The sequence below is a fragment of the Dreissena polymorpha genome, chromosome 3 (genome assembly GCF_020536995.1).
Source record: "Dreissena polymorpha isolate Duluth1 chromosome 3, UMN_Dpol_1.0, whole genome shotgun sequence".
Taxonomy (NCBI): domain Eukaryota; kingdom Metazoa; phylum Mollusca; class Bivalvia; order Myida; family Dreissenidae; genus Dreissena; species Dreissena polymorpha.
This window is the reverse complement of record NC_068357.1, coordinates 43,757,677-43,778,260: the sequence shown is the minus strand read 5'-3', so window position 1 is coordinate 43,778,260 and position 20,584 is coordinate 43,757,677. Positions and strand designations below refer to the sequence as shown.

The window sequence follows — 20,584 nt, the reverse complement described above, 5'->3', positions numbered from 1 at the left end:
TTGAAGATAGCAACTTAATATTCGGCATGCATGTGTATCTCATGGAGCTGCACATTTTGAGTGGTGAAAGTTCAAGGTCAAGGTCATCCTTCAAGGTCAAATATATGGGTCAAAATTGCTCATGTAATGTCACTTCTGCAATATTGAAGCTAGCAATTTTATATTTGAAATGCATGTGTATCTCATGGAGCTGCACATTTTGAGTGGTAAAGGGTCAAGGTCATCCTACAAGGTCAAACGTCATATAGGGGGACATTGTGTTTCACAAACACATCTTGTTTTTTCCTTTTTTTGTTTTTGAAAGATCGTCTAATAAATTATTGAATATGAACAATTTCCCCATGATGGCTTACGTTATAATGTCAAGCACTCGAATAGTCGAGTGCGCTGTCCTCTGACAGCTCTTGTTAAAAATGTCTTCAATATCTTAGAAACTTTAAATTAACTCATTCCACCAGCATGAATCAAGCAAGGATAATTCTTTCAGAATTTTGGTAAAAAATATTCATACATCCATTTCCTTATTATTAAAGGACATGGGTATTTGCAACGTAAAAGTGAGATTGCATATTTAGTTTTCCATAGACAAATAGGACTTTTGGGCAATTTTGCGTAATTTTTGAGAATTGAAACCATTTAACGGTATAATTTTTATGTCCCCCCACTATAGTAGTGGGGGACATATTGTTTTTGCCCTGTCTGTTGGTCTGTTGGTTGGTTGGTTGGTTTGCGCCAACTTTAACATTTGCAATAACTTTTGCAATATTGAAGATAGCAACTTGATATTTGGCATGCATATGTATCTCATGGAGATGCACATTTTGAGTGGTAAAAGGGCAAGGTCAAGGTCATCCTTCAAGGTCAAATGTCAAATATATGGGTCAAAATCGCTCATTTAATGTTCACTTTTGCAGTATTTCTATATTCAAGATAGCAACTTGATATTTGGCATGCATGTGTATCTCATGGAGCTGCACATTTTGAGTGGTGAACGGTCAAGGTCGAGGTCATCCTTCAAGGTCAGATGTCAAATATATGCGGCCAAAATCGCTCATTTATGAGTACTTTTGCAATATTGAAGATAGCAACTTGATATTTGGCATGCATGTGTATTTCATGGAGCTGCACATTTTGAGTGGTGAAAGGTCAAGGTCATCCTTCAAGGTCAGAGGTCAAATATATGTGGCCCAAATCGCTAATTTTATGAATCCTTTTGCAATATTGAAGATAGCAACTTGATATTTGGCATGCATGTGTATCTCATGGAGCTGCACATTTTTAGTGGTGAAAGGTCAAGGTCAAGGTCATCCTTCAAGGTCAAATATATGGGTCAAAATTGCTCATGTAATGTCACTTCTGCAATATTGAAGCTAGCAATTTTATATTTGAAATACATGTGTATCTCATGGAGCTGCATATTTTGAGTGGTGAAGGGTCAAGGTCAAGGTCATCCTACAAGGTCAAACGTCATATAGGGGGACATTGTGTTTCACAAACACATCTTGTTGTTAGTTAGGGCAGGGGGCATACATGCATACAAACATCTCCTGTGTTGTAGCAGGATTAATCATACCTCATATAAGGCTATGTCATACCTTATACACTGTGACTGTAACTGTGAATTAAAGGGTTTTGATTAATATGTTAAAATTTAATGCATGATTGATTCATTTTTTGGTAAGCTGAACATGCCGGTACTCAGTAAGAAATAAAGGAACCTCGCTCTGGGAAAACGGGGCTTAATACAAGAGCGTAAAACTTCATCACTTATAAGCATGTGCAGGGATGACACTCTCCGCTTTTATCCGATTTTCTTCCATTAAGAACTTTCAAACTTTACATTGGTCCTGTACATTCCCTTAAATGCTGGTAGCATGTGTTGTTTCAGTTAGGGGCTGGTAAGACGGCTGATTACGAGAGGGGTCAAGACATTCTGGATATCTGGTTTGATAGTGGCTCCTCATGGGCAGCTGTTCTTGGTACGTGGACATGGACATGTATCCACATTTTAGAGAAATATTTAGAGAGGACATGCTAACATGATATTTGCTGATCTTTCTATCAAGAAACCCACAATTATCCTGGTTAAACAGCACTATTAGCAACAACAGCAAAAGCAGTAAATATGAGCGAAATTTAGTTGAATTATCGTCACATTTATTTGCAGAAAACATTTTAGTAAAATTATTTTAGAATCAAGGCTATTTTTGTTAAGCAGCTTATAATTATTAATCTGGAGTATTTCTTAAAATACCACTGAAGCTAAATTGTGTCTACTGAAGTAATTGCTGTTAACTTTTGTTGGTTCATTTTATGTACCACCAATTCCTGTTGATAAGGATTATCACTGACATTTAAATCAATGATGTTTGGCGCCATATCTCATTTCAGAAAATATCTCATGTTATCATTTAGGCCACATATTACATACTTGGCAAATTTTATATTAGGCAACATGACATTTAGTTTTACAGCATTATACTAGTGTTGTTAGGTGCCTGAACTTAATTGGCAACATATCTCAACTTTGGCGGCATAACACATTAAGAAACAAACACTTGATTGGTTAGCTATAACATGATACATAATAAGGAAACTTAGCATTTTTTCAATATTTAACTTGTTTGTAACATGGCAACAAACCACATGTTCAGCACAATATTACATGTTACCTCTTGAGCACAATATCGCATGTTACCTCTTGAGCACAATATCAGTTGTTACCTCTTGAGCACAGTATCACATGTTTCCTCTTGAGCACAATATCACATGTTACCTTTTGAGCACAATATCACATATCACCTCTTGAGCACAATATCACATGTAACCTGTTGAGCACAATATTGCATGTTACCTGTTGAGGACGATTTCACATGTTACCTCTTGAGCACAATATTACATGTTACCTCTTGAGCACAATATCACACGTTACCTCTCAAGAACAATATTACATGTTACCTCTTGAGCACAATAATACATATTACCTCTTGAGCACAATATCACATGTTACTTCTTGAGCACAATATTACATGTTACCTCTTAAGCACAATATTACATGTAACATCTTGAGCACAATATCACATGTTACCTCTTAAGCACAATATCACATGTTACCTCTTAAGCACAATATTACATGTTTCCTCTTGAGCACAATATTACATTTTACCTCTTGAGCACAATATCACATGTTACCTCTTGAGCACAATATCACATGTTACATCTTGAGCACAATATCACATGAAACCTATTGAGCACAATATCACATGAAACCTCTTGAGCACAATATCACATGTTACCTCTTGAGCACAATATCACATGTTACCTCTTGAGCACAATATCACATGTAACCTCTTGAGCACAATATCACATGTAACCTCTTGAGCACAATATCACATGAAACCTCCTGAGCACAATATCACATGTAACCTCTTGAGCACAATATCACATGTAACCTCTTGAGCACAATATCACATGTAACCTTTTGAGCACAATATCACATGTGTATCAATTTGTTTCTGATGTTTGTCAGGTGAGTATCACTAAAAAGACTAAACAAATCACGTAAAGCAAACTTTTGCATGTTACCTGTTAAAGGTTGTTTTGCGAGTTGAGACCCTTGTTAACCAGGTGCAGGGAAGCAGGCAGATGTGTACTTAGAGGGGACAGACCAGTTTGGAGGCTGGTTCCTGTCTTCATTGCTCACCTCGGTGGCCCTGCAGGGGAAAGCCCCTTACAAGTACGATCTTACGACTTGTAGATATAATTCTTTGAAAGTTGATGGCATGGTTCTTCAGAGATTTGCATGTGTTACACAAAGGATACTTGTAAAATGTATTAACTTAAATATTTTATTCCAAATATACTGGAGACCAGAAAAAGTAACACTGCGGGTTACATAGCTCTTAATAATTAGTTATAGATCAGCTATTTGAATGTTATCAAATGAAATATGGTTTGATGTACACAAGAGCCTTGTTCCTGGAAAACTGGGCTTGTAGCATGTGTGTAAAGTGTTATCCCAGATTTGCCTGTGCAGTCCAAACAGGTTAATCAGTGACGACATTTTCCGCCTTAATTCAAAGGAAGTCTCTTCTCAACAAAAATCCAGTTTAAGCCAAAAGTCTTTCTCAGATTAGCCTATGCAGACAGTGTAATCTAGCACGTCACTTGACATTCATTAAGTCCGGTTTTTCCAGATTGAGGCCCCATAAAAATTGGTTTTATGTTAAAAATGCTCGAACACATGCACATTTGGGGACCATCATCTTGTGTATTCCTCTGATGGCAGGAGCCTGGTTGTGCACGGCTTCACGATGGATGAGAATGGCAGAAAGATGTCCAAGTCTCTCGGCAATGTGGTCGACCCAGATATTGTGGTCAATGGCAGCAAGGCAAGTGCCCTGCACTGATAAGAATAGTTCTATTACCTGCCTTGAATAATATTAAAGTAACTTTACTTGTTCATGGTGGCAAGGCAAGTGTCCTGTACTCATTAGGATAGTTCTCCTAACCTCCTTGAATAAAAGTAACTTTATGTGTTCATGGCAGCAAAGCAAGTGTCCTGCACTCATTAGAATAGTTCTATTACCCGCCTTGAATAATATAAAAGTAACTTTACTTGTTCATGGCGGCAAGGTAAGAGTCCTGTACTCATTAGGATAGTTCACCCACTCTCCTTGAATAATATATAAGTAATTTAACTTGTTCATGACAGCAAGGCAAGAGTCCTGTACTCATTAAAATAGTTCTCCCAACCTCCTTGAATAATATATAAGTTACTTAACTTCTTTATGGCTGCAAGGCAAGAGTCCTGTACTCATTACAATAGTTCTCCTAACCTCCTTGAATAAAAGTAACTTTTTGTGTTCATGGCAGCAAGACAAGTGCTCTGCACTCATTAGAATAGTTCTCCCACCCTCCTTGAATAATATGAAAGAAACTTTACTTGTTCATGGCAGCAAGGTAAGAGTCCTGTACTCATTAGGATAGTTCACCCACCCTCCTTGAATAATATATAAGTAACTTTACTTGTTCATGGTGGCAAGGCAAGTGTCCTGTACTCATTAGAATAGTTCTCCCACCCTCCTTGAATAATATATAAGTAACTTTGCTTGTTCATTGCAGAAGGGCAAGTGCCCTGTCCTCATAAGGATATTTCTCCCACCCTCCTTGAACAATATACACGGGCAGCAAGGCAAGTGTCCTTTACTCATCAGGATAGTTCACCCACCTTCTTTGAATAATATATAAGTAACTTTATTTGTTCATGGCAGCAAGGCAAGTGCCCTGTACTCATTAAAATAGTTTTCCCACCCTCCTTGAATAATATTTAAGTAACTTTGCTTGTTCATTGCAGCAAGGCAAGTGCCCTGTACTCATTAGGATATTTCTCCCACCCTCCTTGAATAATATTTAAGTAACTTTGCTTCTTCATTGCAGCAAGGCAAGTGCCCTGTACTCATTAGGATATTTCTCCCACCCTCCTTGAATAATATAAAAGTAACTTAACTTCTTTATGGCTGCAAGGCAAGAGTCCTGTACTCATTAAAATAGTTCTCCCAACCTCCTTGAATAAAAGTAACTTTATGTGTTCATGGCAGCAAGGCAAGTGCTCTGCACTCATTAGAATAGTTCTCCCACCCTCCTTGAATAATATATATGTAACTTTACTTGTTCATGGCAGCAAGGCAAGAGCCCTGTACGTATTAGGATATTTCTCCCACCCTCCTTGAATAATATATAAGTAACTTTACTTGTTCATGGCAGCAAGGCAAGTGCCCTGTACTCATTAGGATATATCTTCCACCCTCCTTGAATAATATATAAGTAACTTTACTTGTTCAAGGCATCAGAATACCCCCCCCCTCCCTTGTGTTTAAAGTAAAATCATTAAAGCTTTTTCCATGAATGTCAGAAAGGCAGGGAGATAAATAGCAGATGAAGTTATGTAAAAAGTGAACAGTTTACCTTAAGCAGTTAAATTATTACTTTCACTTTGCTAAATTTACCCGTTTCAGTATATCAGCCCTATATCTTACTGATGTAAGTGCTCAAACATTATATAAAAGTGTACGTGTTATTGTACGTCAGAACCAGGAGAAGACTCCGGGGTATGGTGCAGACGTGTTGCGATGGTGGGCCGCTGTGTCCAACCTGCAGTCTCACAGCTCCATCGGGACAACCAAGCTGGAGAACATCAGAGCTGAGCTCTACAGTGTACACACTCATTTTTGGCTGCTTGATTAAAAATTAATATGAGCGGCGCTCTGTGAAAAAGGGGGTTTAATGCATGTGCGTACAGTGTCGTCCCTGATAAGCCTGTGCAGTGCTTTTATGCTATTTTCTTTTTATAGAAAGTCTCTCATTGGCAAAATTCCAGTTTCGGCGGAAAGTGTCGTCCCTGATTAGCCTGTGCGTACTGCGCAGGCTAATCTGGGACGAAACTTTGCATACATGCATTAAGCCCCGCTTTCACAGAGCATGGCCCATATGTTTTTAACAATTATGTGCAATGAAATGTTAAAAGTTGAACTACTGTTATACTCGAGGTCCAGTATTATATATATCCCATGTGCAAGAAGTTTTTACTATGGCAATAAATAAGATACAATTTTTTGCTCACCTGATTGCTCAGGTTAGCTTTTGTGACCGGTCTTTGTCCGTCCTATGTCGTCTGTCCGTCCGTTAACATTTGCTCTTAAACACTCTAGAGGCCACATTTCTTTTCCCATCTTCATGAAACTTGGTCAGAAGCTTTGTCCCAATGAAATTTGGCCGAGTTCGAAACTGGGTTGTGCCGGGTCAAAAACTAGGTCACTAGGTCAAAAAAAAGAAAAACCTTGTAAACTCTGTAGAAGTCACATTTTATGCCCAATCTTCATGTTACTTTGTCAAAATGTTTGTCTTAATGATATCTTGGTTGAGTTCAAAAGTGGTTCCGATCCGTTAAAAAACATGGCTGCAAGTGGGCGGGGCAGTTTTCCTTATTTGGCTATAGAGAAACCTTGTAAACACTCTAGAAGTCGAAATTTTTGCCCAATCATCATGAAAGTTGGTCAAAACATTGGTTCAATTGATGTCTCGGACGAGTTCAAAAATGGTTGAGATCGGTGAAAAAACATGGCCGCCAGTGGGCGTGGCATTTTTCTCTATATGTATATAGTGGCAGTTTTCCCTATTTGGCTATAGAGAAACCTTGTAAACACTCTAAAAGTCACAATTTTTGCCCAATCATCATGAAAGTTGGTCAAAACATTGGTTTTATTGATATCTCTGACGAGTTTGAAAATGGTCGGGATCGGTGAAAAAACATGGCCGCCAGTGGGCGGGGCATTTTTCTCTATATGTATATAGTGAAAAAATGTGAACACAGTAGAAGTCACATTTTTGGCCCAATTTTCATAAAACTTGCTCAGAACATTTGTTTTTTTGATACGAGAGTTGAGCTCAAAAATGGTTCCGGTCAGTTGAATAACATGGCTGCTGGGAGGGGGGCAGTTTTCTCATTATGCCCCACCCCCCTTTCGAAGAAGAGGGGGTATATTGTTTTGCTCATGTCGGTCCATCCGTCCACCAGATGGTTTCCGGATGATAATTCAAGAGCGCTTATGCCAAGGATCATGAAACTTCATAGGTACATTGATAATGACTAGCAGATGACTCCTATTGATTTTCAGGTCACTAGGTCAAAGGTCAAGCTCACGATGACCCGAAATAGTAAAATGGTTTCCGGATGATAACTCAATAACACTGATGCCAAGGATCATGAAACTTCATAGATACATTGATCATGACTCGCAGGTGACCCCTATTGATTTTCAGGTCACTAGGTCAAAGGTCAAGGTCACGGTGACCCAAAGCAGTTAAATGGTTTCCCGATGATAACTCAAGAACGCTTATGCCTAGGATCATGAAACTTCAGATACATTGATCATAACTCGTAGATGACCCCTATTGATTTTCAGGTCAGTAGGTCAAAGGTCAAGGTCACAATGACCGAAATAGTAAAATGGTTTCCGAGTGATAACTCAAGAACGCTTAGGCCTAGGATCATGAAACTTCATAGGTACATTTATCATGACTCTTAGATGACCCCTATTGATTTTCAGGTCATTAGGTCAAAGGTCAAGCTCACGGCGACCCGAAAAAGTAAAATGGTTTCCAGATGATAACTCAAGAAAGCTTATGCCTAGGATCATGAAACTTCATAGGTACATTGATCATGACTCCAAGATGACCCCCATCGATTTTCAGGTCACTAGGTCAAAGGTCAAGGTCACGGTGACCTGAAATAGTAAAATGGTTTCTGAATGATAACTCAAGAACGCTTATGCCTAGGATCATAAAACTTCATAGGTACAATGATCATGACTCGCAGATGACCCCTATTGATTTTCAGGTCACTAGGTCAAAGGTCAAGGTCACGGTGACCTGAAATAGTAAAATGGTTTCTGGATGATAACTCAAGAACGCTTATGCCTAGGTTCATGAAACTCCATAGGTATATTGATCATGACTCGCAGATGACCCCTATTGATTATCAGGTCACTAGGTCAAAGGTCAAGGTCACAGTGCCAAAAAAACGTATTCACACAATGGCTGTCAAGGTCAAGGTGACTCAACTCAGAAAAATGGTCTCTTGATGATAACTCAAGAATGCTTACGCCTAGGATCATGAAACTTCATAGGTACATTGATCATGACTTGCAGATGAAATAATGATGAAACTTGACCAGGATGTTTGTCTGGACAATATCTAGGTCAAGTTTGACATTTGGTAAAGATTGAATGAACCGACTCCTCTCAGGTGAGCGAACTAGGGCCATCTTGGCCCTCTTGTTTTAAATGATATAATTATAATTTCTTTGATGTTCATTACATACTTGTGGACTTATGTCCATAGATACATGATCATCTCTGGCTATGATCTCTTTTAAACCACAGACCTTGGTTGTCAGTGATGTCTGACATGGTCATAATTAACTGTGAGACCCCCCCCCCCCCCCCCTTTGGACAAAATTCAAGTGAAGGCAATAGGGTGCATTGTGTTTCTGACGAACACATCTCTTGATATAATTATCATTTCTTACCTGTTCTAATTTGTGAATGCTAGTTTTCATTAAATACCAGTGGACTTATGTCCATACATACATGATGAACTCTGACTATGATCTCTTTGATAAACCACAGGCCTTGGTTGTCAGTGATGTCTGACTTGGTCATTTTTAACTTTTAACTCTCTACAGACCTCCCCCCCCCCTCGGTTGGATTGGACAAAATCCAAGGGAAGTAATAAAGCTTTAAAGGGAGATGATGTCTATACCTGCCAAATGATACATGTAAATAGAAATTTTATTTCAAAGTGGCGCAGTAGGGGGCATTGTGTTTCTGACAAACACATCTCTTGTTGGGTCACTAGGTCAAAGGTCACCGTCATGTGGTGCTCTTGTTTTAAAAACATTAGCATATTGGAGTTATTTGTTTACAAACGTGCATGATTATGTAAATGTTTGTAGTGTAGAACGACCCTTCGTTTCCTCTTGGGCAACATCAGCTGTAAGAACGAGGGCCCACTGGTCCACTATGATTCCTTGTGGCCGCAGGACAAATACATGCTGTATCAGCTCTACCAGCTTGCTTCAAAGGTAGGAGTACCTTTTGACTTCAAAAATATGTGAATGTATCTAAACATGGATTTCATTAAGTATTTATCCATAAATCGGGGGTGGAGGATATAACATTTTGCCAGTATCTATGCATTTGCCCCTAATTGAGTGGGAGGCATTAAGCATTTAACTTGTTAGTCCATATGTCGCCATTTATATACATCCTTAACTCTTCTTTAATTACTTTCAAAGTTAAAAAAACATGTAGATGACCATAAATAAAGAACTTTTGGCTGAAACAAGTTTTGAAGATATTACAGCCCTTTGTGTGCTTTCCCCCTACAGAATACATAATTCCAAAATTTTGTATTTTCAACTCTGTTTTACCACTGTTTGTAACTTTGCTTATTTTTTCAAAGTTAAATGACCCTAACGCGTAGATTGTTTTAAAGAAATTATTTTTGGCTGCAAAGTGTTTTGGCAGAATTATGTTCCTTTCCCTGTTTTTCCTCTATGGAATATATAGTTCCCAAACTGCTTGGCGGATTCTGCTCAATTGTTCACAGCTGAATGTATTGATAATCGTAATACATGTATACAGTAATTTTGAATGCGATCGGTTTTTTGCATTTTGCATGGTTATAAATGCAGTAGCATATTGTCAATTATAGATTGCTGACATGAGTGTGATTATATATGTACTTAGTGTGGTGTAAAATGCTATTTTGCAGATATGTGGGTTCTATGAAGACTTTGAGTATGCCAAACTCCTTCAGCATGTGCTCAAGTTCTGCAATGATGATGTGTCTAAATTCTATGCCTCCATCGTTAAAGATAGGTGAACACTTGTGCCATATATATTGTTTACATGAAGTGTTTTGATGTATATAGCTAGCAAATGGGGGTTATATTGACTTTGTATGTATTGTTCATTCTGTTAGGCACACATAACTGCCTATATATATGTCTCTCTCAAACTAAGTTGCATCGCTAAAAAAAACACATAGGACATAAAGTCTTTGATTTTTTGTGGGATTTTTTTTTTATATACCTCACTAGACTTGGCCTTGTAAAATTTGACATTTACCATTTTTTGCATAATTTTAAAGTAGAATGAAGTTGAACGTTATCTATACTGATCGAGCTAGTATTGTTTATATAAACCTCACATTTTTCTGGGTATAGTTTATACTGCCTCTAAAACAGTAACAGCCTTTGGCCTCGATAGACATAACTCTTCCAAGGGTGAACTATTTACAACATGTTTACCCCTCCACTACCATTGATATTTATATTAAATACAACAATTTGAGTGAGAACGTAGGACAGGAGACAATATACGTATTTTCATTCTTGAAATTACTGTCTCGCTTTTTATACGCCCGTATAAAATACGGGACGTATTATGTGAAACCCCTTGGCGGGCGGCGGGCGGCGGGCGGAAGGCATCACTTTGTCCGGACTCTAATTCAAATTGTATTCATCCGATCTTCACCAAACTTGGTCAGCAGTTGCATCTAGTTGATATCTAGGCCAAGTTCGAATATGGGTCATGCCGGGTCAAAAACTAGGTCATAGGGTCAATAAGTGCATTTTCAAAGGGGCCACTTTGTCCGGACTCTATTTCAAATTGTATTCATCCGATCTTCACCAAACTTGGTCAGCAGTTGCATCTAGTTGATATATAGGCCAAGTTCGAATATGGGTCATGCCGGGTCAAAAACTAGGTCATAGGGTCAATTAGTGCATTTTCAACGGCGCCACTTTGTCCGGACTCTAATTCAAATTGTATTCATCCGATCTTCACCAAACTTGGTCAGTAGTTGCATCTAGTTGATATCTAGGTCAAGTCCGAATATGGGTCATGCTGGGTCAAAAACTAGGTCAAAGGGTCAATTAGTGCATTTTACTTTGTCCGGACTCTAAATCAAATTGTATAAATCTTATCTTCACCAAACTTGGTCAGTAGTTGCATCTAGTTGATATCTAGGCCAAGTTCGAATATGGGTCATGCCAGGTAAAAAACTAGGTCATAGGGTCAATTAGTCCATTTTCAACAGCGCCACTTTGTCCGGACTCTTATTCAAATTGTATTCATCCGATCTTTACCAAACTTGGTCAGTAGTTGCATCTAGTTGATATCTAGGTCAAGTTCGAATATGGGTCATGTCGGGTCAAGAACTAGGTCATAGGGTCAATTAGTGCATTTTCAACGGCGCCACTTTGTCCGGACTCTAATTCAAATTGTATTCATCCGAAACTTTTAAACAACTTTTTATCCTGCGTCAAAGTGGTATGGGGGTATAAGTCACATTCAGTGACAAAGCTCTAGTTCAAGTTGAATTCACCAAACTTGGTCAGAGGTAGTATATAGATTATATATCAGTCAGGTCTGATTGGAGACATGCAACCGATTAACACATGCAATATTTTTATGCAATATTTTTATCCAGTTTTATTTTGCGATATTTTCATCGGGTTTATTTTTTTCGCGATTTTTGAAATTTTTTTTTGCTTATATTCAAAACAAATACATCAATCATCAGTGTATCATCTCCAATGGCACACGAATCGGGCGTATATTGCTCCGTCATGCGGCGCTCTTGTTAATTATGATAAAACGCATTGTCACACAGAAAAACTAAATAAAAAATCATAGCATTACATTTAAGTAATGGCTGTTCATATACTGTGCATCATGGCAGGTGTTACTGTAGTGAGGAAGACAGTGTACCACGTCGGGCCAGTCTTACGGCCCAGTTTCACATCCTGGACGTGTTGACCCGAGCCCTAGCTCCCATTCTCCCTCACTTGACTGAAGACCTCTATCAGCACTACCCGCCTGGAAAACGAAAAGCAGGTACTTTATTTACTATATAGTAAAGGCTTCTTTCTTCACTTTGTTTGGTTTATTATTGGAATTTTGTTCTGACATACCCAGTAGCTTAAAAATAGATTTTTAAGTTTTTTGATGATTTATCAGAAGACTGCATGCTAATTGAAGCACTTGTGTATTCAACAAATAGTTTTATTTATTTGTTGAATTGTTAAGCTGAATTTTGTCAGCAATACTTTGGATGATGTTTATATAAAGTTTATTGAAAAATCAACCAAAGATTTGCTCTATGAATTCAGTTAAACAACGCAACAGCTAAATAATAGGTTATCATTACAAATCCCGATCTGTTGAAGACACATTTTGTTTGTAATGATAACGTATCAGTAAATGTCTTTAACCATTTTAAATAATTCTTAACACTAGACATCCAAATAAGGCTGACAATGCTTGCTTCCCAGATGTGGACAGCCTGTTTAAGACAGGCTGGTTTAACCTTCCATCTGAGTGGAACAACCCAGAGATCGTGCACACGCTTGGGCCGGTACTGGACATTCGAGAGCACCTGATGGACATCCTCGGATCGGAGCCCTCCCTAGAGTTTGATGCAATGATCTTCTGTAGCAAGCTGCTGCATAGTAAACTTCAGGTACATATACAGGCACTATGCATCTGTCTAATTTGTGTCTATGTGGGTTGGATGTAGAAGCGCTGGCTTTTAGTTAGTTCTATAGACTTAAAAGGAATTAAACATCCCTAGTGTTTCTGGGTCCATGGACTTTTATCAGAGATTGATTATAGTAACACAAACATATTGAGCAGATTTTTTTGACCCAGGCCTTGATCCAATTTAATGGCCTTGACCCAGTTTAATGGCCTTGACCCAGTTATATGGTGTACTGTTTACCATGACTACTTTTAAAATATTTGTATTTAAAGGCAAGTTTCACAATTATTTGCTTTCTAATAAAACTACACTGAAGTAGACAATGTACTTTTAAAGAGGCCTTTTCACGTTTTGGTTAATTGACAAAATTGAAAAAAGTTGTTTCAGATTCATATATTTTTGTTTTACTTATGATATTTGTGAGGAAACTGTAATACTGGACATTTACCATGCTCTAAAATAGCCATTATATGCATCTTTTGACATTTTAAAAACCTGAAAATTATGAAGCGTTGCAATGCGAAACGACTGAATAATTTGGAGAGTTCTGTTGTTGTCGTTATATTTTGTGAAATTACGAGGATTGCTTATATAAAGTATAAAATACATCAGTCATTGAATGAGGAAGGATGGCCAAGTGGTCTAAGTGGCAGACTTTTTACTCCAGGACTCCAGCAGTCATTGGTTCGAGCCCTGCTGAGGGTTGCTTTTTTTTCTTCTTTTAAATTTTATTCTTTATTTTTTACTGGAGCTTTTTAGATCCAATGTTGACATTTTTCAATACAAAGCATATACAGTAGACTCTGCCAATACCGGACTCTCGGAATACCGGAACTCTCCCGATTCCGGACGGTCGGGCCAGTCCCGTATTTTCTCCTTCTATTTCTTTGTTAAAAAATGTTGAATAAACCGAACTCTCTGAAAACCGGAAACCGGACGGGTATCTCCGTAAATTTTGTCATTTTCAACGTAAAATACATTGAGTATACCGGACGGTCTAAATTCTCAAGATGCCCGAGGCGTGAAAATAACAATACCTAGTCGGCAAACCGAGTGCGGTGTCACATTTTGCTCGCGCAATTATCGATAATCGGATTAAACAAACCATAAAGGTGTCAAGTCATTACCGCGCTATGGGATTCCGATTAAGTAATGTAAACAAACTGTGAATGTCTATAATAGACGTGCGGTAACACCAAAAAGTGATTGACTCGATCGTTTTATTAATTATTTATTATCGCCTATGATAAACAACTAAATTAAGAAATTAATGCATGCCGTTGCGACGATCACTTTCTTGAGATCTTCTCGGGTATTTTAAAAGATCTTATAGCCATGTTTTTAACGCTGAAATGGTTGTTTGTTTGTTTGTCAGATAAACTGTTAGAAATATGACTGTTAAATATCCATCCATCAGTATTTGCCTTTAATCGATTAAAAACACATTTTTTAAGAATGCAATTAACATCATCAGTACCTGCGTACAGTTATCACATGGTACATGTAAATGTATACGATTTGTTTTATTTTTATCTGATTATGTACACAATGAATACCGTGTATATTTCGGCAATATGAAAACTCTTGGTAAACCGGAACTCTCTGAAAACCGGACGATTAGGCCGGTCCCGAGACCGTCCGGTTTACAGAGAGTCTACTGTAATGACAAACTTCAAAACATGCCAAAATCTGTGAAAAGGCCCCTTTAACAGCTATATTTTAAATGCAAAGTTAATGTGGTTTGGGCCATTGGTCAAAACAACAGTTCACAAAATAAAAGTTGATAACCAAAAGGTGAGCATCTTTAGACTAAGAGCAGCAAAAATAACACAACACCATAGCATACCATTCAAAGCGATAGTACATCTTTCAAATGAATAAATGAATAAGATTTTGACTGTAATTGCCCACACATGATCTGTAATTGCTTTGTGGAAAGGACATAGATTCTATGAGTTTTCTCAGAACATAAAGTTGCCTGAACAAATGTTAGGTGCCAATGGCTGATGTGCCAGTTGTATGCTGTATTCTAATGAGTCAGTTGTATGCTGTGTTCTGATATACTAGTTGTATGCTGTGTTCTGATGTGCCAGTTGTATGCTGTGTTCTGGTGTGCCAGTTGTATGCTGTGTTCTGATTTGCCAGTTGTATGCTGTGTTTTGATGTGCCAGTTGCATGCTGTGTTCTGATGTGCCTGTTGCATGCTGTGTTCTGATGTGTCAGTTGTATGCTGTGTTCTGATGTGCCAGTTATATGCTGTGTTCTGATGTGCCAGATATATTCTGTGTTCTGATGTTCCTGTTGCATGCTGTGTTCTGATGTGCCTGTTTTATGCTGTGTTCTGATGTGCCTGTGGTATGATGTGTTTTGCTGTGTGCTGTGGTATGATATGCAAGTTGTATGCTGTGTTCTGATGTACCTGTTGTATGCCGTGTTCTGATGTGCCAGTTGTATGATGTGTTCTGATGTGTCAGTTATATGCTGTGTTCTGACGTTCCTGTTGTATGCTGTGTTCTGATGTGCCAGTTGTATGCTGTGTTATGATGTGCCTTTAGTATGCTGTGTTCTGATGAGTGTTTTGTGTTCTGATATGCACATTGTTTGTTGTGTTCTGATATTCGCGTTTTTTTGTTGTGTTCTGATATGCCTGTTGTGTGTTGTGTTCTGATGTTGTATGCTGTGTTTCAGGAGCTCCAGCCCCAGCACACATCAAGCCTGTCCCCCCTGTGTGAGATCCTGCAGACAGCCAGCACCACCCTTACTGAGGAACCCCTCATGGTGATCCCTGACGACGTGCAGGCAATCAACGGTATCTGCAATGTCCACATGAAAGGTATGTCAATGGCGTCTGCAATGTCCACATGAAAGGTATGCCTAGAGTAACAACTCCATGTCCATAAAGCTTTTTTTCAGAGGAAAGTTATTTCCTGAAAACCATGAATTCTGCACTCTGTTAAAAGGATCCACAAATGGTTCTTGTGTTGACATGCTTCTTGTGGAAAAAATTTGCATCTCATATGAAAACTTTCATGTACACATTTCTGTTAAAAAATGTGAAAAGGGAGATTTTTAACCAGGTTTTCCGAAGGAAAAAACTGGTTATTAGATTGGCGAATGCGGGCGGGCTGGCTGGCTGGCTGGCTGGCGGGCTGGCTGGCTGGCTGGCGGGCTGGCGGAATAAGCTTGTCCGGGCCATAACTATGTCGTTCATTGTCAGATTTTAAAATCATTTGGCACATTTGTTCACCATCATTGGACAGTGTGTCGCGCGAAATAATTACGTCGATATCTCCAAGGTCAAGGTCACACTTTGAGTTCAAAGGTCAAAAATGGCCATAAATGAGCTTGTCCGAGCCATAACTATGTCGTTCATCGTCAGATTTTAAAATCATTTGGCACATTTGTTCACCATCATTGGATGGTGTGTCGCGCGAAATAATTACGTCGATATCTCCAAGGTCAAGGTCACACTTTGAGTTCAAAGGTCAAAAATGGCCATAAATGAGCTTGTCCGAGCCATAACTATGTCGTTCATCGTCAGATTTTAAAATCATTTGGCACATTTGTTCACCATCATGGGACAGTGTGTCCCACGAAAGAATCACGTCAATATCTCCAATGTCAAGGTCGCCACGACTAAAAATAGATATAAAAAAAAAAAAAAAAATTACAAAGGGGGTTAATTTTTTTTGGTCATTTCAAAAGTTCAGTTTGAGTTTTCTCCCTTTATCAGATTTTTTTTTCACAATGAAAACCTGGTTTTGTGACAATTTTGTCCCTTGTTTTGAGTTGCGTTAATATGGTCCCAGGCCATTCCCTTTGGTCAATATTGTATAAAATAAAAGAATCTATGTATGTTAGTACAGTAAAGTAGGATTCCACTGGTTAACCTGCATTATGTCCTGTTTTGATCAGAACTTTGTTGCTGATAATCATGCATTTTTAAGCTAATTTTATTTGCAAAACAAGATATGTTGTGTTTGAAATTGTGATTGCCTTTTCTGTATTGAGATACTGTACCTCACTTTTCAATGATACTCATGCTTTGTTTACATCACTTTCACAACAATCATTAGATTACCATACATTTATCATAAACAAAAAAATGTAAAGAGAAAATGGTATGTTAGTAAAACTCAAGTTGTATATAATTTCAGATGGCTTTGGGTCACCAGAGAAATATGTGATAATTTTAAAGGATACAGACCGCTTTCTGTGCGAGCGTTGTCGTCGGTTCATGGCAGATGATTCTAATGAGCCCTGCAAACGCTGCATGGCAGTGCTAGCGTCTGGTTGGGAATAACTGCCTAACATGGATAGCTCTGTACCTGTTACATTAACTCATAAATGTGTCTAGAATCATAGAAATATTTTAGTGAATTCCAGACAAAAAATATATTCATACCACAGATTTGTCAAAAGTCATAGTATTTATGTTGCATATTGCAACTGGTAAACCATAGTTGTAGCACAATTATCACTTGTATTGATATAGCTTATTGTTATTATGGAAAAATCAATGAATTCAAATTGATAAAACACTGTTTCAATCGAACATTTTCGGTTAATATTTCTGCCCCCTGTAACTGTTGAACCATTTCCCTCATAAGAAGCAAAGTGAAAATGGCTTTTGCAACCAGCATAAAACCAGAACAGCCTGCGAGTAACTCGCAGTCTGTTCATGTTTTATGCTGTGTGCTGCTCATCAGTAAATCGCAGTCTGTTCAGGTTTTATGCTGTTTGCTGCTCATCAGTAACTCAGAGTTGGAAATGAAGACTTTAAAATTTGAATCTGGTAGGAAAGGTCTTTAGCTTAATTCAACTTTCTATGGGACTGTAAATGCGTCAAAATATGTATCTAAGTGGTAAAGGGTTAAATAAGAATCTAAGTGGTAAAGGGTTAAATACTTATCTAAGTGGTAAAGGGTGAATAGACTTATAGGTTAAAAATATCTTAAAAATAGGTTATGAGGTACAGTTTGACCTGCATTTGAAAAAATTAAGTTAAATGTTGTTGTTGTTCGGTATTTACATGTATTGAAGTTAAGTCATCATGTTGGATGAGCACCTGATGTTTATATAAATTGTGGAACATATACAATTCTTACATACACATTACAGTTTTAAATTTATTTTTAGCTCACCTGAGCACAATGTTCTCATGGTGAGCTTTTGTGATCACCTTTTGTCCGTCGTCCATTTTGTGGCGTCAACATTTGCCTTGTTAACTCTCTAAAGACCACATTTATTGTCCAATCTTCATGAAATTCGGTCAGAAGATTGGTCTCAAAAATATCTTGAATGAGTTTGAAAATGGTTACGTTTGCTTGAAAAACATGGCTGCCAAGGGGCGGGGCTTTTTTTCCTTATATGGCTATAGTAAAATCTTGTTTACACTCGTGAGGCAACTTTTATTGTCCGATCTTCATGAAACTTGGTCAGAAGATTCATCCCAATAATATCATGGACGAGTTCTAAAATGGTGGGGCGGGCATTTTTCCTTATACGGCTTTATATGGCTTAAGTAAAACCTTGTTAACACTCTAAAGGCCACATTTATTGTCCAATCTTCATGAAATTTGGTCAGAAGATTGGACTCAATGATATCTTGGATGAGTTCGAAAATGGTAACGTTTGCTTGAAAAACATGGCTGCCAATGGGCGGGGCATTTTTCCTTATATGGCTATATATGGCTTTAGTAAAATCTTGATAATACTCTAGAGGCCACATTTATTTCCGATCTTCATGAAACTGTCAGAATATTCATCCCAATAATATCTTGGATGAGTTCAAAAATGATGCTGGTTGGTTGAAAAACATGAATGCCAGGGAGCGGGGCATTTTTCCTTATATGGCTATAGTAAAACCTTGTTAACACTCTAGAGGCCTTATTTATTTTCCGATCTTTATGAAACTTGGTCAAAAGATTTGGCCCAATGATATCTTGGATGAGTTCATGGTTTTGGTTGCTTTAAAAACATGGCCACCAGGGGGCTGGGCATTTTTCCTTATATGGCTTTAGTAAAACCTTGTTAACACTCTAGAGGCCACATTTATTGTCCAATCTTCATGAAATTTGGTCAGAAGATTGGTCTCAATGATATCTTGGATGAGTTCGAAAATGGTAACGTTTGCTTGAAAAACATGGCTGCAAAGGGGCGGGGCATTTTTCCTTGTATGGCTTTAGTAAAATCTTGTTAACACTGTAGTGCCACATTTTTTGTCCAATCTTCATGAAACTTGGTCAGAAGAATCATCCCAATAATATCTTGGAAGAGTTGAAAAACATGGCCGCCAGGGGGTGGGGCTTTTTTCCTTATATGGCTATAGTAAAACCTTGTTAACACTCTAGAGACCACATTTATTTTCCGATCTTCATGAAACTTTGTCAGAAGATTTGTCCCAATGATATTTTGGACGAGTTCGAAAATGGTTTTGGTTGCTTTAAAAACATGGCCACCAGGGGTGGGGCATTTTTACTTATATGGCTAAATATGGCTTTAGTAAAACCTTGTTTACACTCTAGAGGCCACATTTATTGTCCAATCTTCATTAAAAATTTGGTCAGAAGATTGGTCTCAATGATATCTTGGATGAGTTTGAAAATGGTTACGTTTGCTTGAAAAACATTGCTGCCAAGTGGCGGGGCATTTTTCCTTATATGGCTATAGTGAAATCTTGTTAACACTCTAGAGGCCACATCATGAAACTTGGTAAAAAGATTCATCCCAATAATATCTTGGACAAGTTCAAAAATGATGCTGGTTGGTTGAAAAATATGGCAGCCTGCGGCGGGGCATTTTTCCTTGTATGGCTATAGTAAAACCTTGTTAACACTCTAGAGGCCAAATTTATTTTCCGATCTTCATGAAACTTGGTCAGAAGATTTGTCCCAATGATATCTTGGATGAGTTTTAAAATGGTTTCGGTTGCTGTAAAAATAAAGCCACTAGGGGGCGGGCATTTTTCTTAATATGGCTATATATTGCTTTTGTAAAACCTTATTAACACTCTAGAGGCCACATTTATTGTCCGATCATGATGAAACTTGGTCACAAGATTTGTACCAATGATATCTTGGACGAGTTCGAAAATGGTTCCGGTTGGTGGAAAAACATGGCTGCCAAGGGGGCGTGGCATTTTTCCTTATATAGCTATAGTAAAACCTTAAAAACACTCTAGAACCCAAATTTATGGTCCAATCATCATTAAACTTTGTCAGAAGATTTGTCCCAATATCTTGGACAAGTTTGAAAATGGTTCTAGTTGCTTGAAAAACATGGTCACCAGGGAGCGGGGCATTTTTCCTTATATGGCCTGATGAATCTTCATGAAACTTTGTCAGAATATTTGTTTAAACGATATCTTGGATGTGTAAGAAAATGGTTCTGGTTTGTTCAAAAACTTGGCTGCCAGGGTGTTCACTAGTCATGGAAGTTGGTAAGAACATTATGTTCTAATGTCATCTTGGGCTG

At 38.1% G+C, this 20,584-nt stretch overlaps 1 protein-coding gene across 1 annotated transcript in view; it reads left to right on the top strand.

Annotated features, from left to right (window-relative positions):
- LOC127872175 (isoleucine--tRNA ligase, mitochondrial-like) overlaps positions 1-17,411 on the top strand; it is a 49,178-nt gene extending 31,767 nt beyond the window's left edge. The window contains exons 16-25 of the mRNA XM_052415508.1: positions 1,889-1,979; positions 3,628-3,736; positions 4,289-4,391; positions 6,091-6,216; positions 9,516-9,644; positions 10,337-10,443; positions 12,311-12,465; positions 12,903-13,090; positions 15,797-15,941; positions 17,266-17,411. Of these exons, the coding sequence (XP_052271468.1) occupies positions 1,889-1,979; positions 3,628-3,736; positions 4,289-4,391; positions 6,091-6,216; positions 9,516-9,644; positions 10,337-10,443; positions 12,311-12,465; positions 12,903-13,090; positions 15,797-15,941; positions 17,266-17,411 (1,299 nt within the window). The remainder of the gene's footprint in view (positions 1-1,888; positions 1,980-3,627; positions 3,737-4,288; positions 4,392-6,090; positions 6,217-9,515; positions 9,645-10,336; positions 10,444-12,310; positions 12,466-12,902; positions 13,091-15,796; positions 15,942-17,265) is intronic.
- The last annotated feature ends 3,173 nt before the right edge of the window (positions 17,412-20,584 follow it).